The 25,615-nt window shown below is 42.3% G+C and overlaps 1 protein-coding gene across 3 annotated transcripts in view; it reads left to right on the plus strand.

Annotated features, from left to right (window-relative positions):
• TDRD3 (tudor domain containing 3) overlaps nucleotides 1-25,615 on the plus strand; it is a 66,771-nt gene that overhangs the window by 13,391 nt on the left and 27,765 nt on the right. For 2 of the 3 annotated variants that reach the window (XM_081907317.1, XM_081907318.1), the window contains exons 3-10: nucleotides 1,663-1,728; nucleotides 7,734-7,894; nucleotides 11,321-11,462; nucleotides 13,123-13,194; nucleotides 14,185-14,334; nucleotides 15,632-15,766; nucleotides 17,975-18,131; nucleotides 20,269-20,394. In XM_081907317.1, the coding sequence (XP_081763443.1) occupies nucleotides 1,663-1,728; nucleotides 7,734-7,894; nucleotides 11,321-11,462; nucleotides 13,123-13,194; nucleotides 14,185-14,334; nucleotides 15,632-15,766; nucleotides 17,975-18,131; nucleotides 20,269-20,394 (1,009 nt within the window). The remainder of the gene's footprint in view (nucleotides 1-1,662; nucleotides 1,729-7,733; nucleotides 7,895-11,320; nucleotides 11,463-13,122; nucleotides 13,195-14,184; nucleotides 14,335-15,631; nucleotides 15,767-17,974; nucleotides 18,132-20,268; nucleotides 20,395-25,615) is intronic. The other variant, XM_081907319.1, reaches the window with a different exon arrangement.

The following is a 25,615-nucleotide window of genomic DNA, read 5'->3' on the forward strand; positions in this document are numbered from 1 at the left end:
CTGTATCCATGTTATATAAGCATTTTTTTCTAAGTTTTGTTAGTGCTTCATACAATTCTCTTCGTATTTCTTAAGAATAATTCTGTATAGTACATCAATTACTAACTTTATGTGTTCTCTGAAAATTTAACTGTGGCCTTCTGTTCATGCTTCTATAGTAGGCAAGCAATAGTTTTTCTGGTTCTTGCCTTTATTTAAAATTACCTCTTCAGCACAGCAAAAATTTTTATACCAACAAACATTGTGCTAGTGTACTGTATTGTCTCCGTTGAATATTCAGGTAATAGACTAAGCATATGTTATCATTAACCAGCAGATAGTCAGAATCTATGAGCAGACATTTAAGGAAACAGAATGGAAGACTAAAGACCCTGTCATGCCTTCTCTCTTTCTCTCCTTAGAATTATAGTCTTTTATAGTATCTGAAGAAGTGTGCATGCACATGAAAGCGTATACCAAGAACAAACTTAGTTGGTCTCTAAGGTGCTACTGGAAAATTTTTTATATATATATTTAGTCTTTTATAGTGTTCATTATATTCCCTTTGGGTTTCCTCACCCATATTTTGCTGGTGCATCTCATACATCTTGCAAATCTGTTCTAGAGGGATAGCATAAGGAGCTGCAGTCAGCAGGAAAATAGTCTAGCACTCATGTACACAACTCCTTTGTCATTTCTGCTTCCTTTCAGGATGCTTTAGATTTCATTCAATAATATCACCTACATGATCCCACAGGAGTTTTTGCAGCCATGCATACTAGAAACTTGCTTAATACAGTGGCTGAACAAAATATAGTTATGTAAATAACTAATGAAGGTTATGTAAATCCTAATTGTAAAGGGCGTGCAGGTAAAGAACCAACATTTAAACCACAGAGATTTAATGATTTCTATTTTTAAAAACGAGCAGTGTCTCTGGCATTGGGTCAGCTATTGGAACAATACTATAAATGTTTAGTTCAAAGTTAAAACAAAAATTTGAAGCATAAATCATTTAATTCTATTGTGCATCTGCTTGTTTATAGGAAGAAAATGTAATCTGAGTGTTGCAGTGTCTTGGGTAGTAATATTCATTTTTAAAAAATACTGTGTACTTCCTTTTAAAAGTGAACATCTCAATGTGCTTTTCACAATAAAAACATAAAACAATGAAATAGGGTGTATGTGTGTGTATAAAACAATTAACTAAAAAAACTAAAACAATTAACTAAAAAATTAAATAAAAATATCAGTAACAGCTAGCTAAAGGATATGACATACAAAACCTGCTTCAAGTAAATGTAGACTAAAACAGCTAGATCTTAGAAACCATTAGGAAATATGGAGGGAACCAAGCATACATAGCTGCTAGAGGTCTGAACTGTAATTTCTGTAAAAAGGCAACAAGTTTTTTATAACATTATTTTACTCTTCTTAAGTAGGGATTATTCCTTTTTAAAGATTTGCATTAAGTTGCATAAAAGATTATTTTGTTTAAGAGCTGTGTATGAGAATCATGAGCTTGATAATATTTACTTTGTTCATGGGTATGTATAGAGTATGCGTGACTGTGAAATACTGTTATTACTTCTTACTATAAATTATTTCTTATGAATTGTTACTTTCTTTCTGGTATCTATTTTGGAAAACAGTACTCAAACTTAATTTCTATTTTGACTTCAGACAGATTTAAGAGCTATTGGGAAGAAGTTCCTTCCAAGTGACATCAATGGTGGAAAGGTGGAAAAGGTAAAATTGCTGGCTATTGCAGTACTTGTGTTCATACAGTACTTGTATTCCTGCAGCTTTTCCAGCTGAATTCGTCTCTCTTCTTCTCCCTTCTCCATTTACTGGGCATCATCCCTGCAGGGGCTACTGGTGTCAGGTGATTAACAGGTGGGTTGTCAAAGTCTCTTGCAAGGTTTTCTCAGGTGCCTGGGAGCCAGCTGATTGTCAGGTGCTCAGGAACAGAGCTAGCTTTTAGGCACTTGGAGAGCACTGTGCAAGCCCTTGGCACCAGGATGACAGTGCTGCATGCTGCATGGATCAGCTGTGTGATCTAGTTCCTTTATCTAGTGATCTAGGGAACTTGGTGGCACAGCTAAACCAGCAAGGTGAGCTCACTCGCTATCAGCTGGGTAGTAACTTTATTCCTGCTGTAATTGAGTTGTCCAATCCAGCCACTTCTCTACCCGCCCCACACCTGACGTCACATATGACGGGCAGGTGGGGGAAACAGCCCCAAACACATCCCCACCCTCGTCGGAACAACGATAACTAGGGTGTAACAGTACAGTTTCATGGAACTTAGAATCATGATATACAAGCTTCAGCCACAAGATGGCTGTGTTAGATTAAATTTGAAGAAAAATGTTGAACTTCAGCATATGTGACAGATAAAGTAACAGCGTGGCTTATCATGAGTAGAGTTAAATGGTGTTTAATATCATGATTATTGTATTTAAACAGGAAATCTGATACTTCCCAATGTATGAAGGGTTTGAACAAATTTAGAGCTAATCCAAACTATGCGCAGTTAGCATTTTTTTCCAAAGTATTGTTGGAATATTAGGTTTAAGTGCTGAAATCAATTTAGGTTAGCAGTCTTGGTCTTCTCTGCAAATATCTTTAATATCTGTTTGGTTGTACAAATCAAAATTAGGGATCTTTTTAATATATTGTTATGCTGACGGTGAGACTAGATCTTCTCTTGTCTTTTTAGTGCTGGGTGTTTAAGCGAATTTTTTCAGAAGCCTTAGCTCTGTATAGTGGTACCTCGAGTTAAGTACTTAATTCATTCTGGAGGTCTGTTCTTAACCTGAAACTGTTCTTAACCTGAAGCACCACTTTAGCTAATGGGGCCTCCGCACTGCCGGAGCCCGATTTCTGTTCTCATCCTGAAGCAAAGTTCTTAACCTGAAGCACTATTTCTGGGTTAGCGAGTCTGCAACCTGAAGCGTATGTAACCTGATGTAGCACTGTAATTAAATGTACATGTTTAATGGGTGTAACCATCAGGTGAGAAGCTGAAAAAACAGGGTGCCAAAGTATAAGCTGCACTTTTGTGGGTCAGATGGCCTCAAGATGGACCCATTTGTTAGAGGAGGGAGATAAATTGTGCTTAGACAAGGAATCATTTGGTAATTTCAACAAGGAGGTTTTAGGATTAGGACAGACATAATTTTGAAGATTCTTCTGTACAAACAGCCTGTAGATATTGGACTGCTTTGCATTTTAAACTAAACAATGATTTAGTGCTATGAACACAAGCCTAGAATGAGCCTGAGGAAAGGCCAATGTCCCCCAGCTCTCCTGTGCAACCAGGAGAATAGCTTCTTAGGAGCCAGAATAAAATTCAGCCACCCCACTTGCTGTACTTAATAGTTGAATTTAGCAGCACAGAAGTTCCCACCACAACTGTTTGGCAATTGTTTCTGAAGGTTAAAGAAGGTTTTCTAGTGGGTGGGTGTTTTTTGTCAACTCTATTTTGTCCTGTATATCTCTGGCTTTGGTGCTATTTCACCTCAGCGGCCAGTGGAATCTGTCCATGCATAGGCCCCGCTGTCTTCAACTTAACTACTTTCCTGGGAGTAAGCCCCATTGCATTCAGTAGGGCTTGCTTGTGAGTAGACACACTTCTGCTTGCACTGCTTATTGAAAAACACCCTCCCCATCATTCTCACATAGTACCCAACCTCCCATTTCAGCATACGGCAGCCAGCTAAATCTTCTCTCCCCCCCCCCCAAGCCCTCATCCCATCAATCTCCCTTTTTATCAGAGGGAGGGAGGGAGGCCAAACAAGCAAAAAGATACTGAAATTTTAATCAAATCATGAAATCGCTTTTTGTTTTTGTTTTATATAAAAAAATGACCTAATACAGTGGTGCCTCGCAAGACGAAATTAATTCGTTCCGCAAGTCTCTTCGTCTTGCGAGTTTTTCGTCTTGCGATGCACGGTTTTCCATAGGAATGCATTGAAAATCAATTAATGCGTTCCTATGGAAACCGCCTTCCCCCGACCTCTTCTGGCGGGCTGCATTTTAAAATCGCCCGGGACAGCGGAGGACTTCTCCGCTGTCCGGGGCGATTTAAAAGCCCCTGGGAAGGCAGGCAGGGGGGACAAAGACTTTTGCCCCCCCGCCTGCCTTCAGAAGAGGTCCAGGACAGGCTTCGCGGACCTCTCCGCAAGCAGCGGGAGCGCTCCTTGTGGAGAGTTGCCAGTGCGCCCAGGCTTCGCGGCCCCGCCGCCGGGCTTCGGGACATCGTTCCGAAGCCGGGCGGCGGGGGGAGGCTTTCCCGCCCCGCCGCCGGGCTTCGGGACATCGTTCCGATGCCGGGCGGCGGGGGGAGGCTTTCCCGCCCCGCCGCCGGGCTTCGGGACATCGTTCCGATGCCGGGCGGCGGGGGGAGGCTTTCCCGCCCCGCCGCCCTGCTTCGGGACATCGTTCCGATGCCGGGCGGCGGTGGGAGGCGTTCCTGCCCCGAAGCCGGGCGGCGGGGGGGAGGCTTTCCCGCCCCGCTGCTCGGCTTCGGGACATCGTTCCGATGCCGGGCGGCGGGGGGAGGCCTTCCCGCCCCGAAGCCGGGCGGCGGGGGGAGGCGTTCCAGCCTCGCCGCCCGGCATCGGGGCATCGTTCCGATGCCGGGCGGCGGAGGGAGGATTTCCCGCCCCGCCGCCCGGCATCGGGGCATCCTTCTGAAGCCCGGCGGCGGGAGGAGGTGTCCCTGCCTCGCCGCCAGGCTTCGGAGGAGGTCCGAGGACAGCGGGGAAGACGTGCTGCGCTTCCCCACTGTCCCGGAGATTTCCCTATGGGCTGTCGTCTTGCGAAGCAAGCCCATAGGGAAATTCGTCTTGCGATGCGCCTCCAAAACGGAAAACCCTTTCGTCTAGCGGGTTTTTCGTCTTGCGAGGCGTTCGTCTTGCGGGGCACCACTGTATATTGCAGATCTTGTGCATGGTATTCAGAAAACACAATATTGGAAAAACCGGGAAGCTAGTGCTTCTTCCTGTACTAACTCTGCCTCAGTCAACTGTTCCCTGCCAGCAGGCTGCTGCAAAAATCTCCACCTCTTTGAGAATGGGTTAGCTTTCCCCAGTGGCGGAGGATGCCGTTAAAGCACATGGGGCTGGGCAAGGGCGGCAACGCACTGCAAGGCCTCTGGAGTCTGCCTGCCTCCTCCCACTCAGCCGCCCTACAGCTGGGGGGAGGCAGCAGGCGGACCGTTGGGGCAGTGCGGAGCCTGAGCACGCCCAAGCCACCATGTCTCGCCCAGGAGAGAGGCGTGGCTCGGGCGCGCTTCAGGCCCCGCGGTGAGTGCCGCCCGGCATTTCGTCACCCCCCTCAATGGTGACACACAGGGCGGCCCGCACCCACCGCACCCCCCTTCCTCCACCTGGCTCTCCTTGCCATCCCTACTAATAGCTACAATAAAGGTAAAGGTACCACTGCCCGTACGGGCCAGTCTTGACAGACTCTAGGGTTGTGCGCTCATCTCACTCTAGAGGCTGGGAGCCAGCGCTGTCCGCAGACACTTCCTGGTCACGTGGCCAGCGTGACGAAGCTGCTCTGGCGAACCGGCACCAGAGCAGCACACGGAACGCCGTTTACCTTCCCGCTAGGAAGCGGTACCTATTTATCTACTTGCACTTAATTGTGCTTTAGAACTGCTAGGTGCAGGAGCTGGGACCGAACGACGGGAGCTCACCCCGCCGCGGGGATTCGAACCACTGACCTAGGTGCTGAGGTTTTACCCACAGCGCCACCCGCGTCCCTGGAATAGCTACAATAGTCTGCTGCAAAAATTCCTGCCTTTTTCAGTTAGCTCTCCCCGTCATCACTACAAATAGCTACAAAACTGGTTACAGGCTGAGCAAAAATCGCTGCAATCGCTGCACAGTCTCCTCTGCCTCCTGATCGTTTTTCACTTCCAAATTACTTGCTTCCTTGCTCCAGTGATGCTGAGTCTCTCTGTGGCACAACACTTACAAGGAACTACTCTGTGATGCTGCTGCTGCTCGCTTTCTGTCCCGTTCTCTTTGTTAACTCTTTCCCTTCGAAAATGCTTGCTTCCTTGCTCCATCTCTCTCTCTCTCTCTCTCTCTCTCTCTCTGTGTGTGTGTGTGTGTGTGTGTGTGTCTTTCCCCTCCCTTGTAGGTGCTGGAGCCCTTTGTTAGCTGTATATAGAAACCCCCCCCCCCCCCGCTTGACTTTCAACTTGCTTCAGAATAAAGGGGGGGAGCCCCTGTGTTTGTTGTGTGCACCTTTCTTTTGGGGCAGAAGCAGCCCACAGGTTTCTTATTAACCCAGCCTATGCAGCCAGCCCCATGTTAACTCTGTGAGTCTTCCAGCTTACCAGTCCAAGCAGGAGGGAAATACACTCTCGAGATGCTTGTTGGCTTGCAAGTTGCTTCAGAGTAAAAGAAAAAAGCACTCTGCTCTGCCTTTTGAACCTTTCCCCCCATCTGTGTCTCTCCTCCTCATTATGCCCCCCCCCCATTTTCTCTTCCAATCCCATACCCTACCCTAGAACTCTTCCCAATTCTCTCCTGGCCCCTTTGGTTTCTCACACATTTGTTATTAACAACAAATTAATACATTGATATTAAATGTGAAGTTTGGGTGCACAGTTAGAAAAGAATGAAAGTGAGCCTACGGCAACCATTATAGGTCTAGCCTCTGAGTGACCCAAGGTTCCAGCTGCATTTCTTGGAGGCTCCTGAGGCTGTCAGACAGGGTGCCATAAAGAAGATGACAGACTTGCATGGGACTCTGCTGCTCATACAGAGCCAAATACTCACCATGCTCCATTGAAAAGGGGTTGGCAAAAAATGTTTATTTCAAGTGGAGGACCAAAGAGCTAAAATAACTATATGGCTATGCCAACAGTGGACATTGATGAATGCCCTTTGATATGGTGAACGGCACATGAGGCATCCTTCCCAATATTGATGGTTCATGCAAAGAAGTTTTGGGCTGTCCCAGGAACAAGTGTGCCTTATGAAAGTGTGTTCAGCATATGTTCTTCAGAGACAAATGGCATCTCTATTGCCAGAGAATGCTGAAATGCAAATTTTCCTTGCAAAATTTTTCATTTAATCATTTTTTGTTCTGTAAAATTTTATCCATTCTTTCTAGTTTGGCCTGGTTTAGAAAAGAACATTACCCATCAATCAGATAACTGGTTTGTGGGATGTATAAGACTCAATGGATATCTAAAAGTGTGACACTGAATTGGTGTTTTGCTTGTTTAGTAATGTAATTAAAATTTTAGTAAACATTCTCTCACCTTACTTTTGATATATGCTACTGATTACTTCCACAGCTTTATTTTTAGAGAAAATGTGCTGATTTAAACATTATTGGTACAGTACCACTATAACATAGCAGTTGTAACAATATGTTAAAGGTAATTAAAAAATTATCAGTTTTAGAATTAGACTCATAAGTGGTAGCAGTTGTCAAGACATTACCACGTTCACCTCTGCATAGCTCCAGCCTTATTTCAGATATCGTGATATATTGAAATATTGCAGTGTTTAGCTGCTGATATATCGCAATGTTGAAAACCAGATATCGCCCAGCCCTAGTGTCCATAGAAATGATGGCAGTGCTCTGGCAACAATAATAATGAAGTATAATTAAAATTTTTTTTTTTTTTTAGGTAACCTAATACCTACCAGAACCATTTCCTATAGTAGTTACACAAAATAGAACAAAGCTAATTAAAATAATTTTGCCATTGGTCTTCACAGCTAGAAGGTCCATGTGTTCTACAAATCCAAAAAGTACGCAATATAGCTGCACCAAAGGAAAATGAAGAATCTCAGGCTGCTCCAAGAATGCTGCGTTTGCAGATGACTGATGGACACACAAGCTGCACTGCAATAGAATATAATTATATGTCCAAAATAAGGTAAACAATACTTATTTTGCTTCATATTGACTGAAAGCACATTACATTTTAGAACTCTCAAAGGCATTTCAATATATAGAATATGTCTGAGTTTACAATATCTTTTGAAGGAGAAAAAGTTTGTTCCAGAAGTGAAGAAATAATAATCCTATACGGAGAAATCCTTCATATCTTTTTCTGTTTGTGCTTTATGCCTCCAAGGATAAATTCACTTCTAATCTCTCATAGTGTTTACAATAGCTGAAAACACAGAAGTACACTGTAAAAGTAAAACATTTATAAGAAATGAATTGAATAGAAAACTTTAGGGTGTTACGTATTATACACAGCTATAGTTAAAGCTGTCCTTCAGATTCTTTGGGCAATTGTGTGCCTATATGATACCCATTCAAGTAATCAGCTGGAGTTTAACATAGGGTGATAACAGCTGAAAGGCCATCTGGACAGCTGATCAGTTGTGTACATAAAATGAGTGGAATTTCATTACTAAAAATGCTAATGAATTGCATAATAGGTATACTGGATTAGACTACATATGAATTAGTGACTTGATGAGAAGCCATGTGCAAAGCTCGTTGGCTTTACACGTATGGTAAACCATAAAGAGATTGCAGAGCAGTTTGTGCACTAAGAAATTACTTGGTGAGCAAAATCAAGAATATTTTAACTTTATACAAAAGCCTTTCTCCCTGTGGGTAGGAGCCAACTTCTAGGGGCTGAGGGGGCTACTTCCCCAAATAAAATATTTGAGGGTGCTGGGGCCCTCAAAGTTGATGTACGTTGCCATTCAAATAGTGTGCAGGCACCGCATCGGGGGGGGGACTTACCTGCCCCCCCATATTTTATACAAGTTGGCACCCCTGCCAGCACCAATTTAAAACTGCCCTTCAACATTCCTGAAGCTTCTCTAACAGAAAGCTGCCACCCCCATGCACATTCATAGCTGCACTACATAGGGATATGCAAGACTGTGCAAGGTTGCACCCAGATAAATTTCCCCTAGTGCTAGTTTGTGATTAATCATAAGACTTGTCTTTACACAACTTCTCCCCACAGCTTTAGAGGCCACAGTACAATTGGAACACTGCCTCCGTATTAGATATTCTGTCCTTTTCCATGTTGGTCAAGGAGGTATGCTCCTGTTTTATCCTATATTATCTACACAGTTGCCTTAAATCTTGCAGCAAGACAGCACTGGAGGTAGTGTGGTGGCCAGGATTAGGTATTTGGTTTCATAGTTGTATGTATCCTTTAGATCTGCTTTAGTATAAACCATTCAAGAACCACTGTGGCTTCACTTTAACTGCCCATATTTCTTCCCAGAGCTCATGTGCCCGTTTTCTCATTATCTGTAGATGAAAGCCTGTTAGGCATTCAAAAATAAGTGTGAAGCTGTACTCCAGTACCAAAAGATCGGTCCAGCTTTGCAAGATCCTACAGGACAAACCTTCAATTTTATATTTGAATATATTGTATGCTATTTAATTAAATAGTTTCAAAGACAACGTTTTTGTTTCTGAAAATGTGAAATGATGGTTTTGTCATCTTAGTTCTTTAAAAGAAACATGTTTCTTTCTGGAAAAAGTTGTTCTTTAAATAAAGCCTAAGTGAAGAATAAAGTTTATTTGCACCCGTACTTGTCAAAATATTTTTTCAAGGCAGTTTCTAGAAAGAAAACAAAATAGAGTGACAATAAAAGCACAGCTTAAAATAGCTCAGCATTTTTTAAAAAAGAAGATTTTACATAAGCAAAAATCGGCTACAAAATATCTTTAAAACGTTTTCAGCATCTGTCCAAAAAGGGGGTTGGGGGCTTCTCTAGTTTCTTCAAGTGGAGAATTCTGTGATTGCAGTGCCAGTGATCAAAATTTTGCTAATGACTGGCTGGAGTTTAGATTCTCAGATGCTGATCTTGGGCAGTCCTTAAGGTAACCTGGTTCTAGACTGCTTACACATTTTGAGGATTAATAGAACACTTTAAACTGAGCCTGGAAACAAACAATGTATTACTGCAACATGCTCTGACTACCCTTCTACCATTGGCAGTTTTTGAACTAGAACAAAATGGCAGCTCTGCAGAAGGAGCCTGCTGACTTTACTTCAGCACTCTTTTTCTTAAGGATGGAAGTTGTCACATATTATGTTAGTTAATAAACTATGATTGTAGTATTCATGGAGATCTGGAAGTAATTCGCATCACCTCAGCTGTCTTAATAGAGCTGTTGGCAAAGGGCAGGACTGAGCAGTATCTAGACCAGGCATAGGCAAACTCCAGCCCTCCAGATGTTTGGGACTACAATTCCCTAGCTAACAGGACCAGTGGTCAGGGATGATGGGAATTGTAGTCCCTAACATCTGGAGGGCCAGAGTTTGCCTATCCCTGATCTAGACCACCAGCCCATCTGATAAGATGCTAGACTAGGAATATGGAAGACCAAACTCCACAGTTGGGCTCCTTCCTTCATCTGTGGCCAGCACAGAATGCAAGAGGGTCTGTATGGAGCCAACATTATAATAAAGATGGCGAAAGTAGAATGAACATCTTTTTTCATTCAGTAATGCTTGACAAGGATTTGGAATTTCTCATGACACTTTGTACTAGAGATGTCTTGATGCTGTTGGCGGATTACAGATATGTAATAGATACAGATATGGGTCTCTGTCTCCTTTCTGTGCTGCTTGGCCAATGTCTGAAGCCCTTTGCTTCATGGGGAGGGCTGCATGCTTTGGATCCTCAAGGTCCCAGGAACAAGGCTGTGAATTCTCACATGCTGCTTGTAAAGGTGTCTCAGTCATGAGATGCCCCATATTCAGATATCTGAATCTCATATCTCCTTTGTGCGCTGTTCCATTTCCAGGAACAGGGTTTGTTCTCACCTAAGTATCCCTAGTCAGAGCTCAGTTTCTGAAGTGATTGACAGCTGATTTTCTTAATATATTCTGTCAATTTGGCAGATGAGTGAACAGTTGAAAACTACCATTGTAATGATTGATGTTCTATAGATGCTGCAGCATTGAAAATGTGTTTTTGTTTACCTATTTTGCCACTGAACATTGGAGGCACTTGGGGAAAAACGTACAGTAAAACACGTTTTCTGTGAGTGCTTCCAGAAGCAATATGGAGATGGATTCTTACTATGCTTCCTGCATAAGGTGATAGTGGTGGGCCATGTGTTTTCTCATGACTACATCTTCAAATGCAGATAACTTCAAGTGCAGTGAGTCCTATCTAGTGATACCTTAATAAGTCACATAGCTATTTAGCATTAAAACAGAATGCACTGTAGTTTCACACTACCAAATTCTTTAATATGCATCACATAATAAATAACTTAGAACTGATTCAGTGTAATGGTGATTCACAACAAAATACTGAAATAATACTTTCGTCAATACTTGTGGAGTTCCTCTTGTTCTTGTGTTTAGTCTGAACACTCCTCCTGGAACGAAAATTAAACTGCTGGGAACTGTGGAAGTGAAAAATGGCATCCTCCTTCTGGATGACAGCAACACAGTGATTCTTGGCGGTGAAGTGGACCATCTTATAGAAAAATGGGAGTTGCAAAGGGTGAGGTAACATGCTTTTCCCTACATTAAGCTGAATAATAATAATAATAAATAATTTTATTATTATTTATACCCCATCCATATAGCTGGGTTTCCCCCAGCCACTCTGGGCAGCTTTCAGCATATCTAAAAACAAAATAAAAATATCAAGCATTAAAAACCTCCTGATACAGGGCTGCTTTCAGATGTCTTCTAAAAGTTGTGTAATTCTTCATCTCCTTGACATCTGAAGGGAGGGTGTTCCCCAGGGAGGATGCCCCTGCTGAGAAGGCCCTCTGCCTGGTTCCCTGTAACTTCGCTTCCTCCAGTGAGGGGACCAGCAGAAGACCCTCAGAGAAGGACCTCAGTGTCTGGGCTGAATGATGGGGGTGACGCTCCTTCAGGTATATTAGTTAAACTTCAAATTATTTATTAGGTATATGAAAATGAAGGCATTGTGATTGTGTTACAAAGCACATTTAATTAAGTCACATTGTAATGTGCATTAAAAATGTTTTTTTTATGGAAAGGTCAGCATTTAAGTTGGGGGTGGGGAATCTTAGGCTTGGGGGGCATACCTGGCCTCTAGGGCTCCACCCCCAGACCACAGCCTTCACCAGTCCTGCTCCACACTCTCCTCAAATTATTTTCCTCCCGGAATGTGTCCTTGTGCTGATGCCTCTTGCTGGCCTGGATGGAGAGACGCATGGTGTCTATGGGGCAGAATGTGGGAGGGTACAGAGGAAAGTAGAGCATCCATTGCTCTATCCAGGTTTGCCTCTGGCCCTGAACTGCTGTCAGGTTGCTCACGAGGGGATTCTCCATCCCTGATTTAAACCCAGAAAATTTAGCATTTTGTTAGCATTCTGAGGTGTCAGAGAAAAATGGGCTGGCAAAAGTTCCACATTGGAGGTGGGCCATTTCTGTACCAGCCTTCTATCCAGTGTCAGTGTGGTACTGTAAATGTAATAAAGCTCTCTGATTTCCCTGCTGAGGCTTTCTACTTTTTGCCTCTTCACTTTATGGGAAAACCTGTCTCCTTCCTGAGGCACTTCAGAAAGAACTTCGCAAACACTCCTTGTACATCTCTTGAATAGTGGTTTTTGTCTGATTATATTATTTATTGCAATAATGTATAACCTGCTTTTCATGATGTAAATCTTTCCAAGGCAGCTTGCAGAGTAACAAAACTGTTAATAAAACTGCATTCACACTATTAAAATATTAAGCAGGATCCTTCCCAGAAGGCAGGTGTGGTAAAAGATCTTGGGGTGTGGGAGGGCATGGTCTTTTTCCTGCCTAATAAATTGATATCTAGCTCTGGTTGAAGACACAGTGTGTAAAACATGAAGTTCTGTGGTTTGTGTAGCATGTTTCCACCCTACATTTCTTTGAATCCATAGAACGTCCTATTCCTCAGTAAAAAGACTTCCTATGTATTTCTTTCTAGAGGCACAAGCTTAATGCCCAATTCAAACTGGGTAGTTGATTTGCTTGTTTAGAAAGTTTGCATTCTCTCTTTGTCTCCTTCAAGCTTTCCTGTGCCTTCACACTCTTCTCATGACACCGGTGCTTCTAGTAAGGTTGATCAGTAAGTTGGTAGATATAGGGCATGACGGGTAGAATGTCATACCTCTTGCTGTGGCAATACCAGTTAATGATAATGTTGCTTAATTTCACAGAGCTTATCGAAACACAACAGAAGTAACATAGGAACAGAAGGTGGACCTCCTCCCTTTGTGCCTTTTGGGCAGGTATGGCGTGCTTTTAAAATAGGTTTAAACTTTGAAACAGAAGCGACTCTGTTGTATCTTAGAATATTTCTTATTATTATTTCTTATTATTTATTGAATATATATATACACCGCCCCATACCCAGAGGCTTTATTTTTAAAAAGCTACATATAGGACTTTTTATTTCAATACTTTGGCATTGTGTTCTTTAGAGTCTAGTGTTTAACAGGATATGGTGCAGGAAAAAGATATTTAAGCATTAATTTACAAATTGATATAACTGTAAGAAACTAGTTTGAACATAATGCTTTTCTACATGTTTGAGAACTTTCAAGCGGCAGCCAAGTGCTTTCCCAGTCCATTCTTTCAAGTGCCACAAGGAACATCAGCTACATGATACTTTCTATTTAGCAGTTAAATGTTTGGTTAGATATCTTTTTCATTTTAAGTTTTGCCCCTGCTTTGTACTTAGCTGTGTGTACATGGGCCATCAGTATTGGTTTGTTTTTAGAGTGTGTGTGCACGCGCATGCGCGCACACACACACACTCCAGTTTCTCTGTGCTCGTACCTATGTCAATGAGACAATATTCTAAAAGCAGCTTGATCTGTGGGGGAGAAAGTTTCAATTTCCGCTATTTGGTACCAACTGGTTGTCTAGAAAGGGAGCATTCTTCATCCAGTAGAGAGGATTCTTTAATCAAAGCAAGACCTGAGCGGGGCTGGACTGGGAGGCTTCCTCTGCAGCCTCTTGTCCACTTCTTGGAACCTGCGCAGCCCCAAAAGATCTTTAAGGGAGAGGAAGAGACAGGGGATCATGCTGGGCTGCGTGAGTAACACAATTGCTCTCTTATAATTTATCTGTCTTTATTTCCTGTGTAGTAGAGACTGGGAAGTTCAGATCACAACTAGAATCTGGCATGTGGCTGTATTGTGATTTGATTCTATTATATTAAAAATGAAATACATGGTAGATGGAACTGCTTTTTAAATATGCTTTTACATTTCCAGAAGTGTGTATCTCAGCTTCAAGTGGACAGCAGGGAGCTGGATCGGAGAAAAACTCTGCAAGTGACAAGCACAGCGAAACCTGCCGGGGACAATGATGAGTTTGAAAAACAGCGAACAGCTGCTATTGCAGAAGTAGCAAAAAGCAAAGAGGTTAGAAAGAGGGTCTGCAGTATATTAGTATTATTATTATTATCATTATTATTATTATTATTTACAATTTGGAATTAGGAATTTGGCATGGAGTACTGCTGAAGAGAAAATCACCCAATCAGTTTAGAAGCATACATTGTTCTATATTCATTGATTATAGTTATTTAAGCTAATTAGAAAACTTGAGTACAGTGATACCTCAGGTTAAGAACTTAATTCATTCTGGAGGTCCATTCTTAACCCGAAACTGTTCTTAACCTGAGGTACCACTTTAGCTAATGGAACCACCCACTGCTGCCACACGATTTGTGTTCTCATCCTGAAGCAAAGTTCTTAACCCAAAGTACTATTTCTGGGTTAGTAGAGTCTGTAACCCGAAGCATCTGTAACCTGAAGCATCTGTAACCCGAAGTACCACTGTATGAAAGAAAGAAAGAAAGAAAGAAAGAAAGAAAGAAAGAAAGAAAGAAAGAAAGAAAGATATTGGAAACATATGTTTCAGTGTAACTTATCTCAGTACCCAGGTGTTTGTTTGTTTGTTTGTTTGTTTGTTTGTTTGTTTGTTTGCTTGTTTTGGAAAGACCAGAAATACAGGAGGAGTAAATTGTTCAGATATCATACTAGCCAAGGATTAAAATGAATATGTATATTGCATCACATAAATATGTCAGACTTAGGGTAGATGTTTTGACTGGTTTATTTCGTACATAGAATGTTTTGGTACCAAAACATTTTGTTATGTATAAAAGCAAGCAGTTTTAGTAATGTAAAAGGTCCCTTAAACTAAAAGCCTAACCCTACTGCCTGTGTAATCCTTATAATGTATCGGTGATGAAATATTCTTCCTTCCAATTTCTGATTTAAGTTGTTTTTTATATAAGTTGTGGGATTCTCTCCCCACAGAGGTGTGTCTGGCTTCTTCATTCTGTGCCTTCGCACCTCTTTGCCTTTGACACCTGAAATGTGTGTTTTCATAGCCCACTCTGTTCTTGTAACTATAATCTGTTTTACATGTTTCTTATTCTGAGTTTTAAATTGTTGTAACCTACCCTGGGAGCTGTTTGTGAAGGTTGGGTAATAAATTTGATAGTAATAATAATCCCCAATTATGCTTGTTAAAACCTTTTTACAGTATTTTGTGATTTCTAGAGAGACCAGAAGTGGAGCTAGAAATCAAAATTTTGTTTGCAGGAATGCTAAAAATGAGTATCTTCAGACTGGCTTTCCATAGTGGTTATATAAAGAAAGTTAGTACTGGTGGTACTGAAACATTATTTTCCTTATCTCTTCTCTAAAGACTAAAACGTTTGGAGGAGGTGGCAGTACTAGAAGCAATCTCAGTGTGAGTACAGGAGGGAATCGAATCAGGGAAGTGTTCCAAAAAGAGAAGATCAAGCCTGAGGGGAAAAATGAAGGTGTCTATCGAGAACTGGTAAGGCTGGAATCTCAGCAAGCCTTCAAACATCAGTATTTTATATGAAGGATGTTCAGGGGGAGGTGAGGGGATGTTTTTGTGCAAGGTATGCAGACATCTTGACTACCAGTACAATTCCTATGCGTTGTATTCAGTGGAGCTTACTGAAGGGTACTTCAGTTAGGATTGCAGCCTAACTCAATATTTGATTAAAGTAAAATGTTAAATTGCAAGAAAATTGAAAACCAATTGTCATGGCTGAAAGGTAACGTCTTTGCAGATATGTTTCTTATAATCCAGATTTCTCCCCCATACAGATGGATGTTGAGCTTTTCAACTATGAAAATATTGCTGGATTTTAGTGACAACATCATCAATAACAACAATCATCATCATCTATTTCTACCTCGCTCATCTGGCTGGGTTTCCCCAGCCACTCTGAGCAGCTTCTAACAAAAGATTAAAAATACATTAAAACACCAATCATTAAAATTTCCCTAAACGGGGCTGCCTTCAGATGTCTTCTAAATGTCATATAGTTGTTTATTTCTTTGATGGGAGAGTGTTCCACAGGGCAGGTGCCACTACTGAAAAGGCCCTCTGCCTGGTTCCCTGTAACCTCACTTCTTGCAGTGATGAAACCGCCAGAAGACCCTGGGTGCTGGACCTCAGTGTCCAGGTTGAACAATGGGGGTGGAGATGCTCCTTCAGGTATACTGGACTGAGGCCATTTAGGGCTTTAAAGGTCAGCACCAACACTTTGAATTGTGCTTGGAAACGTACTGGGAGCCAATGTAGGTCTTTCAAGACTGGTGTTATATGGTCTTGGCGGCTGCTCCCAGTCACCAGTCTAGCTGCTGCATTCTGGATTGGTTGTAGTTTCCGGGTCACCTTCAAAGGTAGCCCCACGTAGAGCGCATTGCAGTAGTCCAAGTGGGAGATTACCAGAGCATGTGCCACTCTGGTGAGACAGTCTGCAGGCAGGGAGGGTCTCAGCCTGCATACCAGATGGAGCTGGGAGACAGCTACCCTGGACACAGAATTGACCTGCGCCTCCATGGATGGCTGTGGGTCCAAAATGACCCCCAGGCTGCACACCTGGTTCTTCAGGGGCACAGTTGCCCCATTTGGGACCAGGGAGTCCCCCACACCCGCCCGCCCCCTGTCCCCCACTAAAACTGGTTTAAAATGTTGTTCTTTTGCCAAATCTGTAGTTTGACATCAGCCTTGCTAGTAATTATTTAAAAGTCATTGTGGCAGCAGTGTGCAAGTTGAACTGTTCTTGCAAGCTGTGGCCAGGATCCAGAGAAATGCAAAGCTAGTATCATGTGCAAAGCTAGTACCTTGTGTCTTTATTGAACAGCAGTTCCCTGTGCTATACCGTGAACTGCTTCTGAAACTGAAGGAGCTTTCAAAAGCAGTTTGGCATGGAGGTTAGCTATTCAAGAGGAATTTAAATGTTTGAGGTTACCTGTGCTTGTGTATCCCTCTTGAAATAGGTTGAAAAGCACTTTCAAATGCTAGAACCCAGATGGATACTGGGTTACTCAGCCAGGCTGAAAAGTGCCTTCTTTTGAATTCATTCAAGGCAGGTAGTAGCTGCTGGATCTGTGTGCAGCCCTGACAGTGAGAGGGCTGTGATACTTGCAGTGTGATTGCTGCATATAAGACGGGTCTGTTTCCATCATAGTGCAACAGTTCACAATTCCCAGAACACACCAGGTTGTATTGAATGATGTGGGGATAGAAGTGTATTCATCCCAGGCTTTCCTGACTACTCCAATCCATTGCAGTTTTCTGAACCTCCTTAAAAGACTCCCTTGAGTGGTGAGCATATCCTGAAATGTGGCACATGGACTGCAGTGGAATGGGAAGAGCTCCAAATTAGTGGGCGGCATAGGGATCACAATTAGGTGGTGGCATCCCCTACCTGCTCCTGCCCTCCTTGGAGATAATTCAGGGAAGACGTTTAATCAAAGGCAATAAATAAAGGGCATATTTCGATACTCCCTTTGTCTGTGGTTTGTATGAAATTATGACTTTGTAAGAAATTACTCTTAATTTAGCAAAACAGACTTGTCTTGTGGTCTTGTGTATCTTGTCTTGTGTGTTCATGAAATACTAATTTGTGTTTTAATTTAATATAAATATTCACTTTAAAAGTAAACAGTTTTATGGGGTACATTGTATCCATGGTTTACATGTATTCCATGTCTTCTATTGCAGGTTGATGAAAAGGCTCTCAAACATATAACAGAAATGGGTTTCAGCAAGGAAGCAGCAAGGCAAGCGCTTATGGATAACAGCAACAACCTTGAAGCTTCATTGAACTTCCTTCTGAACAGCAATAAACAAGTGACTGTACAAGGGCCACCTCCTAGAGGTACAACTTTAAAGGCTGCTTCTTACAGAAAAGCATTTGAATAGGAACAATTTACTTCTGAACTACAACCAGAGGTTTCTGGTGGTTTTCTGTGAAGCCACCAACTATAATTACTTCCCAGTTAACATTGCTGTTGATGTGTAGAGCATGAGGCTATTGTAACACAGTACATAATGGATTTATAATACAACACCCCAAGGGATTCTGTAGTTGTGGTGCTGTAAAGCTTCTTTCAACGAATGTCTAACCTGCCTTAATGTCACCAAGGTCTTGAGAGTTAGAATGTTCTTTGGCTACCATGGGTTGAGCTGATGAGATCCTGCAGAGGAACATGGCAGACAGCAAGGCCAAAGGGGGCACATGAGCCCAGGAAATGACTTAGCACAAGCAACTAGGAAAAAGTTGTTTGGAAGAAGGGAGTGATACAGAGGAATGGTGAAAAGGAGCAGGAAAACTAGGGAAGGGTGTGCAGAGGTGCACGTATCTAGGAACAAAAAAAATTCCTTCCAGTAGCACCTTAAAGACCAACTAAGTTAGTTCTTGGTATGAGCTTTCGTGTGCATGCACACTTCTTCAGATGCACACGAAAGCTCATACCAAGAACTAACTTAGTTGGTCTTTAAGGTGCTACTGGAAGGAATTTTTTTTGTTTTTACCATGGCAGACCAACACGGCTACCTATCTGTAACTGTATCTAGGAACCTTAAGGGTAAAGTTTCTTCTCTTTTTTCTTCATTAAATGTATATACTCTGCTTCATCCTAAGATCTCAGGGAGGTTCACAAGGTAAAAATAAAGGATAAAAGCACAAAATAAATAGAACAAAAACAGAGCAGACCCCCACCCTGCCACAAACACTTTTAAAGGGCCATAGAAAATTAATCAGCCCAAGGCCTGGTTGAAGAGGAACACTTTCACCCAGCACCTAAAGACATATGTTGAGGTCGCCCAACAGACCTCCCTAGGGAGAACATTCCACAAATGGAGCCACTGCAGAAAAGGCCTGTTCTTGTCTTGCCACCCTTTGGACCTCTCATGGAGGAGGCACATGAAGAAGGGCCTCATGATGATCAAAGAGTCCAGATTGGTTTTTAGTAGAATTATGCCAAAAAGCAGTTTAAACAGAACCTCTTGGAATTTCTTCCACTTGGTTTATTTTTCACATATGCTTATTTACAGTAGCACTGACTGGGAAAGAGGGGTCAGAAAGGGAGGAGTTAATTCTTATCCACAGTGGAGATGAACACTCCATCACTGTGATCAGCACACTTTTTAACTTTGGCAGGATCTTGTAAATAACATATCTGATTTTACCAATTCTTTCCTTACTTTCCTTACTATCACTGCTATGTGGTAAAAGTAGAATGTGCTCAATTACCAGCTTCTGTGTCTTATTCTACCTCAAAACGTGGATACTACAGAAGGTTTTTGGCTATTACTTCCACTTTCTTTTATATTCTGGCTCCCCATCCCACCCCATTTAGCTCATGGATTCTTCCTGTAATATTTGCAGTTAATTCCCACTGGACCTTCTATAGTGGTCAGGTTCAGTGACTTTTAAAAGTTTTCTCATGCATTGAAGAGGCAAGGCAAGCTTGCTGTTTTGGTCAAATAAGAATAGTGTTGTTACAGACTGCTGTATACCTATTTTTTTTTTAAAGTCTCAGATAAATAAGTTTGAGTGGACATAAGGTAAAGGGTTCATTTTAATGGCCATGCATGCCCTAGTCAGGTGATCATCTCACATGATGAGAGGGAGAAAAGGAGCTTGATAACTAGCTTGGTTCCCAACCTTGCTCCTCTCTCTGCTTTGGAGGGTGAATGTTTCTAATGGACCCATGCTGAATTGTTGGAGCTCCCTGTAGAATTAGAACCCTAATTGCTTACAGTATTTGGAATTTGCCAGAGCATGAAAAACTTACCTTGCATCCAGAGCATTTGCCATGCTGGCTAGGGGTGATGCAGTTGTTCTCCCAACAACGTCGGGGAACACAAGATTGGTGGAAGCTAATCCAGTTGATAAGTTACTACATTTAAGGTTTCTCTGTATACCTAACTTTAAAATACTTTGAATTGCTTTATTTTTCAAGCTAAGTTCATTTGACAATAACTAAATAGGTTATATGGTTTGTCTCTAGGGAAGGGGAAAGGCAGAGGCCGGATACGACCTGAAGACGAAGAAGAACTAGGAAATGCCAGGCCATCGGCTCCAAGCACACTGTTTGACTTCCTGGAGTCTAAAATGGGTACTCTTGCAGTAGAAGGTATGTAGACAGGGTGGGAGTTTGCAGCTTCTTGCACGACACCATGAGTAGATCCATCATCCATATGAGTAGATCCAGCTCCTTGGCTAGTTCACAAGTCCCAACTGCTGTGCCTAGGGTGGGGCTTAGAAAACCTCCTGCGTATAAGTCTTCAGTCCTTATAGAAAGATGCTGGAACGCTTATCTCCTTGACTTATTTGCTCTTTTTGCTGTGAGCCTGTGTGTATATGATCTTAGACTGTTAACTGGAATTGCTGTTGACCAAACTTTGGACCGTGCCTGGGTCTCACTCTGAATCACCCTGTAAGTGAAATCTGACTCTTAGCATCCTTCTCCCTGACAGCAGGATACGGACCATTGCCACACTGGCTGGGGTTCATGGACGTTTTAGTTTGAAACAGGGCACCCCATTGGCTAAGATTGATCTAGGGTAATAATCGACGGGGTAGGAGAAAATGCTGGAGCAAATAGAATCTATATACCATGTTGATTCAGGTGATTAGGGCCCCTGCAGAGTGATCCTCCTCCCACCCTGACCTCTGGACATTCCATTGTACAGTGGAACCTCTAGTTACGAACTTAATTCATTCCGGAGGTTGGTTCTTAACCTGAACCATTCTTAACCTGAACCATTCCGGAGGTTGGTTCTTATTCTTAAATAGAGGTGTGCTTTCGCTAATGGGGCCTCTTGCACACGATTTCCGTTCTCATCCTGGGGCAAAGTTCTCAACTTGAGGTAACTCTTCCAGGTTAGCGGAGTTTGTAACCTGAAGCGTTTGTAACCTGAGGCGTTTGTAACTCAAGGTACCACTGTACTGTATAGACCTAGTATTGTGGAGCAGGCATCACCTTGAACATTTATAGCTGTCCTCATAAGTCTGAGTATTCTTGGACATGTCCTCTTCTGGGGGGCCAGCCTACCCATCCAGGCGGATTTTTGCATTTTATAGGAAATGTCCAGGTTTGGGTCTGGAGCGGGGTCTGAAGTGAGGTCTGCAGCCTACGTTGGCACTGCCAGCGACACTGAGGACAGATGTTGAGGATGACGACGCCAGACCCACATGCCTCCCCAGAGGCCACACGGTTCTTCAGAGTGGCAGAACAGTAGACCTAATCCTGTGTTTCCCAAAATGGGTGATACCGCCCCCTGGGGAGGCTGCAAAGATCCAGGTGCAATTGGTGGGTGTTGAATAAAGCTGAGGGGGCGGTGGAAGTGACACCACCTCCCCTGGCTCCAGCGGTCATGCTGGAGGCCAGGGGATTTCCCAGACTTGGGTGAGCCATTTTCAGCTTCACCCAGGCTTGGGAAGTAGATCGCAGCTTGCCTGCTTATTTGGCCAATGGCAGGTGGGCAATGGTGCCAGCCCCACCACTGGGGCGGATCGGACTGAGCTGGCCAGCTTCACTCTGGTACGGCCCATGGGTTTTTAATCCTGGGGCCTAGTTCACCTCATAGAGCTGAACATTAATAAATTGAAGGCAGTGCACTAGGCTCATCCTTCTCATTAGGACTATTTTTAATGTTATTTGTAATAATAATAATAAGAAGAAGAAGAAGAAGAAGAAGAAGAAGAAGAAGAAGAAGAAGAAGAAGAAGAAGTTTTATTTATATCCTGCCCTCCCCAGCCGAAGCCGGGCTCAGGGCGGCTAACAACACTAAAACAGTACAACATAATAAAACATTATAAAAATGAATTAAAATCAAAATTGATGGCAACCATAAACTAAAGTTTTGTAAAGATTGCCAAAGGAGGCAATTTTAATATTATCCTTTGTTATCTTCATTTTGTGTGTGTAATGCAAATGTTACTATGGTTGATTTTAATAAATAATTTTATAATTTCGAGTTTCAAGGTGTCTTATTTACAACTTTTTTCTTTGCTGTGGTGTAGGATGTAGGTAGACATATAGATACATAAAAGAATGCAAATTTGTCACTGCATATTTCTCTTTGTTCACTTAAGGACGGTGGATTTCCAGGGGGGCGCTGAGTATTTTTTTTTCTGAAAAGGGGGCAGTAGGCCAAATGAGTTTGGGAACCTCTGGTGTAATCCATCAAGGCAGCAAAGAGGGAAACTTTAAAAGCAACTGGTTGAACAGATAACATTTTAATCCCAGCAAATGGCTTATCCATGAGTTGGCTTATACTTGGATCATCTAGTGAAAAGACTGGAATGTTTTTTTCTCCAAGACCAGTTCTGGTGGGACCTTTGGTATGCTGCCTTGTCTTTCCCACTCATGCCCAAAATATTAACCAAGATCTAATTTGAAAATGCATATTGGTCATCTTGGAGACTTCTTTCTGGCCTGGTTGTGTATGGTTTGCCTGTGTTTGTTGTAGCTCAGACTTCACCAATGTTGCATTGTACAGTCTACCCAAACTTGCTTAGCCAATAGCTCTTCCTTTATTTTAGACTGGACTTGTTCCACCTTTACTGTAGAGGCTCAAAGTTCAGGGCTAGGAGGCTCTGGGATATTCTTCTGGAGCACTTTACTGGCAGCCCAAAGGGTCTCAGCTCATAGGATATACCAGAACACTTGGACTCATTTAATTCTGTGGTGCCAGAATGTCTGTTTCTCTCTGATGGTTTTGGTTGAGGTCTAAAGCCTAATACCCTCTCCAGCCAGCCTCCCACAGAAGTAGTAATGGCCTCCAACTAGAATGGTTTTGTTTTTTAAAAAAGGGTAAGACGAATGGATGTAGTATATTTTCCCCTTGTTAAAAATGGCTACAAACCACATTGGCTATGTTCTGTCTGCACTGCCGGAGGCAATGTGCACCTGAATTCCGGTTTCTGGGAATTACAAGCAGGGAGAGTTGCTGTAATGCTCACGTTGTTCCTTTGCTTTGTGCTTCCAATTTTTCTTTAATGCTGTCAGATAATATTGAGATTTTCCAGTGTGAGAATATGCAGCTTGAAGTTGTTCTGAAATGTCTGTATATTATTATTTCTTAAATTTCTATACCACCCTTCATCCGAAAATCACAGGGCGGTTTACAACATAAAAACACAAAAATACATACCATAGTAAGAAACAAGTATTCCGCCCTCGGTTTAAAAGACTAAAGAATGTTAACCAGCCAAAAGTCTAGTTATAGAGAAACAGTTTTGCCTGGTGCCTAAAGATATGTAATGAAGGTGAGCCTCCTTGCGGAGAGCATTCCACAAGTGGGAGCCACTGCAGAAAAGGCCCATTCTCGTGTTGACACTCTCTGGACCTCTTGAGGAGGAGTCACAGGACAAAGGGCCTCAGATGAGGATTGCAGGGTCCAGGTCAGTTCATAGGGTTCATATGTTGGCTCTCCAACTATTTTGTATGAAGTGAAACGGTAAACGTGGCATTAACCTTGAAGCTACTGTGAGGGATGTTACTGGTGTAATAGGGGTGTGATATTTGCATTAGAAATCATACTCTAATATCTGATAGTTGCATAGTTCCAGAGAGTGGGATAAACAGAGGGAGTTTGGTATGTAGTGTGCAATTGGAAGACCAAAGGGCTAAGAGCTATTTCTTCCTTTAAGTTACAAACAACAGCACAAGTTTTATTCTCTTCCAGTCATTTTGAATCCATTGTTGAATCCATTAAGGAAAGGTGTCTGAAGTTGCAGTTTCAAACACTTTAAGGGGGGAGGAGAACCTGTGCACCATCTAGAAATTATTTTTTAAAAGAACTGCATTATTTGCATGTGAAGAAGCTTTCAGTATTCTTTAGCATTTTATTTAATGAAAGGTTTCCTTTTAAAAGTAGTTTAACTTGGAGTATTTTGAAGTATGTAGACTACACGTAAAAGGAGATTTTGCTTGTTATGGAACCACTTTCAAATTTTACAAAGAGATAGTTGTTTCAGCTGCTACTTGAGGCACCCTTCCTGGAAATAAGCTTGTTGTTGTGTAAAACACAATTTATGAAGCTCCGAGCTGTCGTTGAGTTTTGTTACTCCCAGTTTCTGTGATTTGTTGTTGAATGTCCTATGGCAATACCTGACATCCTTATCGATGTCTTGTATAGCTAGATGGAAATCTTGCTAATGGGGAAACTCAGCTTTTTCCTCCTTCAGATACGTACTCCCCCCGCCCGCCCCCATCCAAAAATGGGAAGCTTAGTTCCAAATGGTTTCAACACATGTGAACCACCCTGAGATCTATAAATGAAGGGCAGTATACAAATTGAATAAGCAGCAACAACACTGACCTGGTGCAAAAACAGAATTGTCTTCTGCAGGAAATTTTGCAGAGAACTTTAATCCAGGGATGGTGGGACCTTGTGGCCCTCCAGATGATGTGGGACTCCAACTCCCCTCTGTCCCAGCCAGCATGACTAGTGACCCAGGATGATGGTTATGAGTTCCCCATCTCTGCTTTAAGCTAAGAACTTGGGGATTGCTGCACAATTATGGGGCTCGCCTCAGGTCCAACACTCCTAGAAGCTTATCAGCAGTTCATTTTCATAGCATAAAGGAAACTGACAGGAACTCCAACTCCACCCCACCATTTCCTCTTGTATTATTCCTTCTCCAGTGAGCCATTAGCCCAAACTCTCAAATGGCATATATGCTTTTGCTGGACAGTAGTAACAAACCTAATTTGACACTTAAGAGCAGGACATGCTGTTTTGTCACACAGCTAGACATCTCTTCAGCTATTATGGTAAAATGAAATTGGGGAAAATAGCTTGGAAAATGGCTCAGTCTTTGCCTTAATTGCAAGACAGGAAAGCTTTTGTCTTATACTAGGTAGTTTTAAGATGACAAGCATTTCCCTTTTAAGTTGTCAGTCAATCATTTTATTCACTTAGGTTCCCATAAATCTGTGACCTTGAAATAATCATGCCAGACTAACCTCTTTCCCTTTGCAGAAAGCTACAGAAATTCATTGGGTTGGAAACATCTGCTGTGATGGTTAATAAAATCAATGCTTTTTTAATGGATTGTGGCTTTCAAAGTCCAAAATTACTGTCAGATACAAATAGTCTGAAGTGACAGGGTAGCAAAATTACACCAGTCCACTGACTTACCTGTCTCAAGGTGGACTCTGACTGCAACAGTTCTAATGAATGTTTTTCGTCTGTGCTCAGCCTGAATTAGTAAAATTTGCTAGGGAGATCAACCAAATTAGATACCTTGTACACTCAAGAATTCCAGCACAAATTTCAGACAGAATTAATTAAGCAATATAAACAATTGATTTGAGAAGGGGGGGGGGGAATCTAATATTATTC

This window comes from Podarcis melisellensis, assembly GCF_964234715.1.
Source record: "Podarcis melisellensis genome assembly, chromosome: 4".
In the NCBI taxonomy this organism is placed as follows: domain Eukaryota; kingdom Metazoa; phylum Chordata; class Lepidosauria; order Squamata; family Lacertidae; genus Podarcis; species Podarcis melisellensis.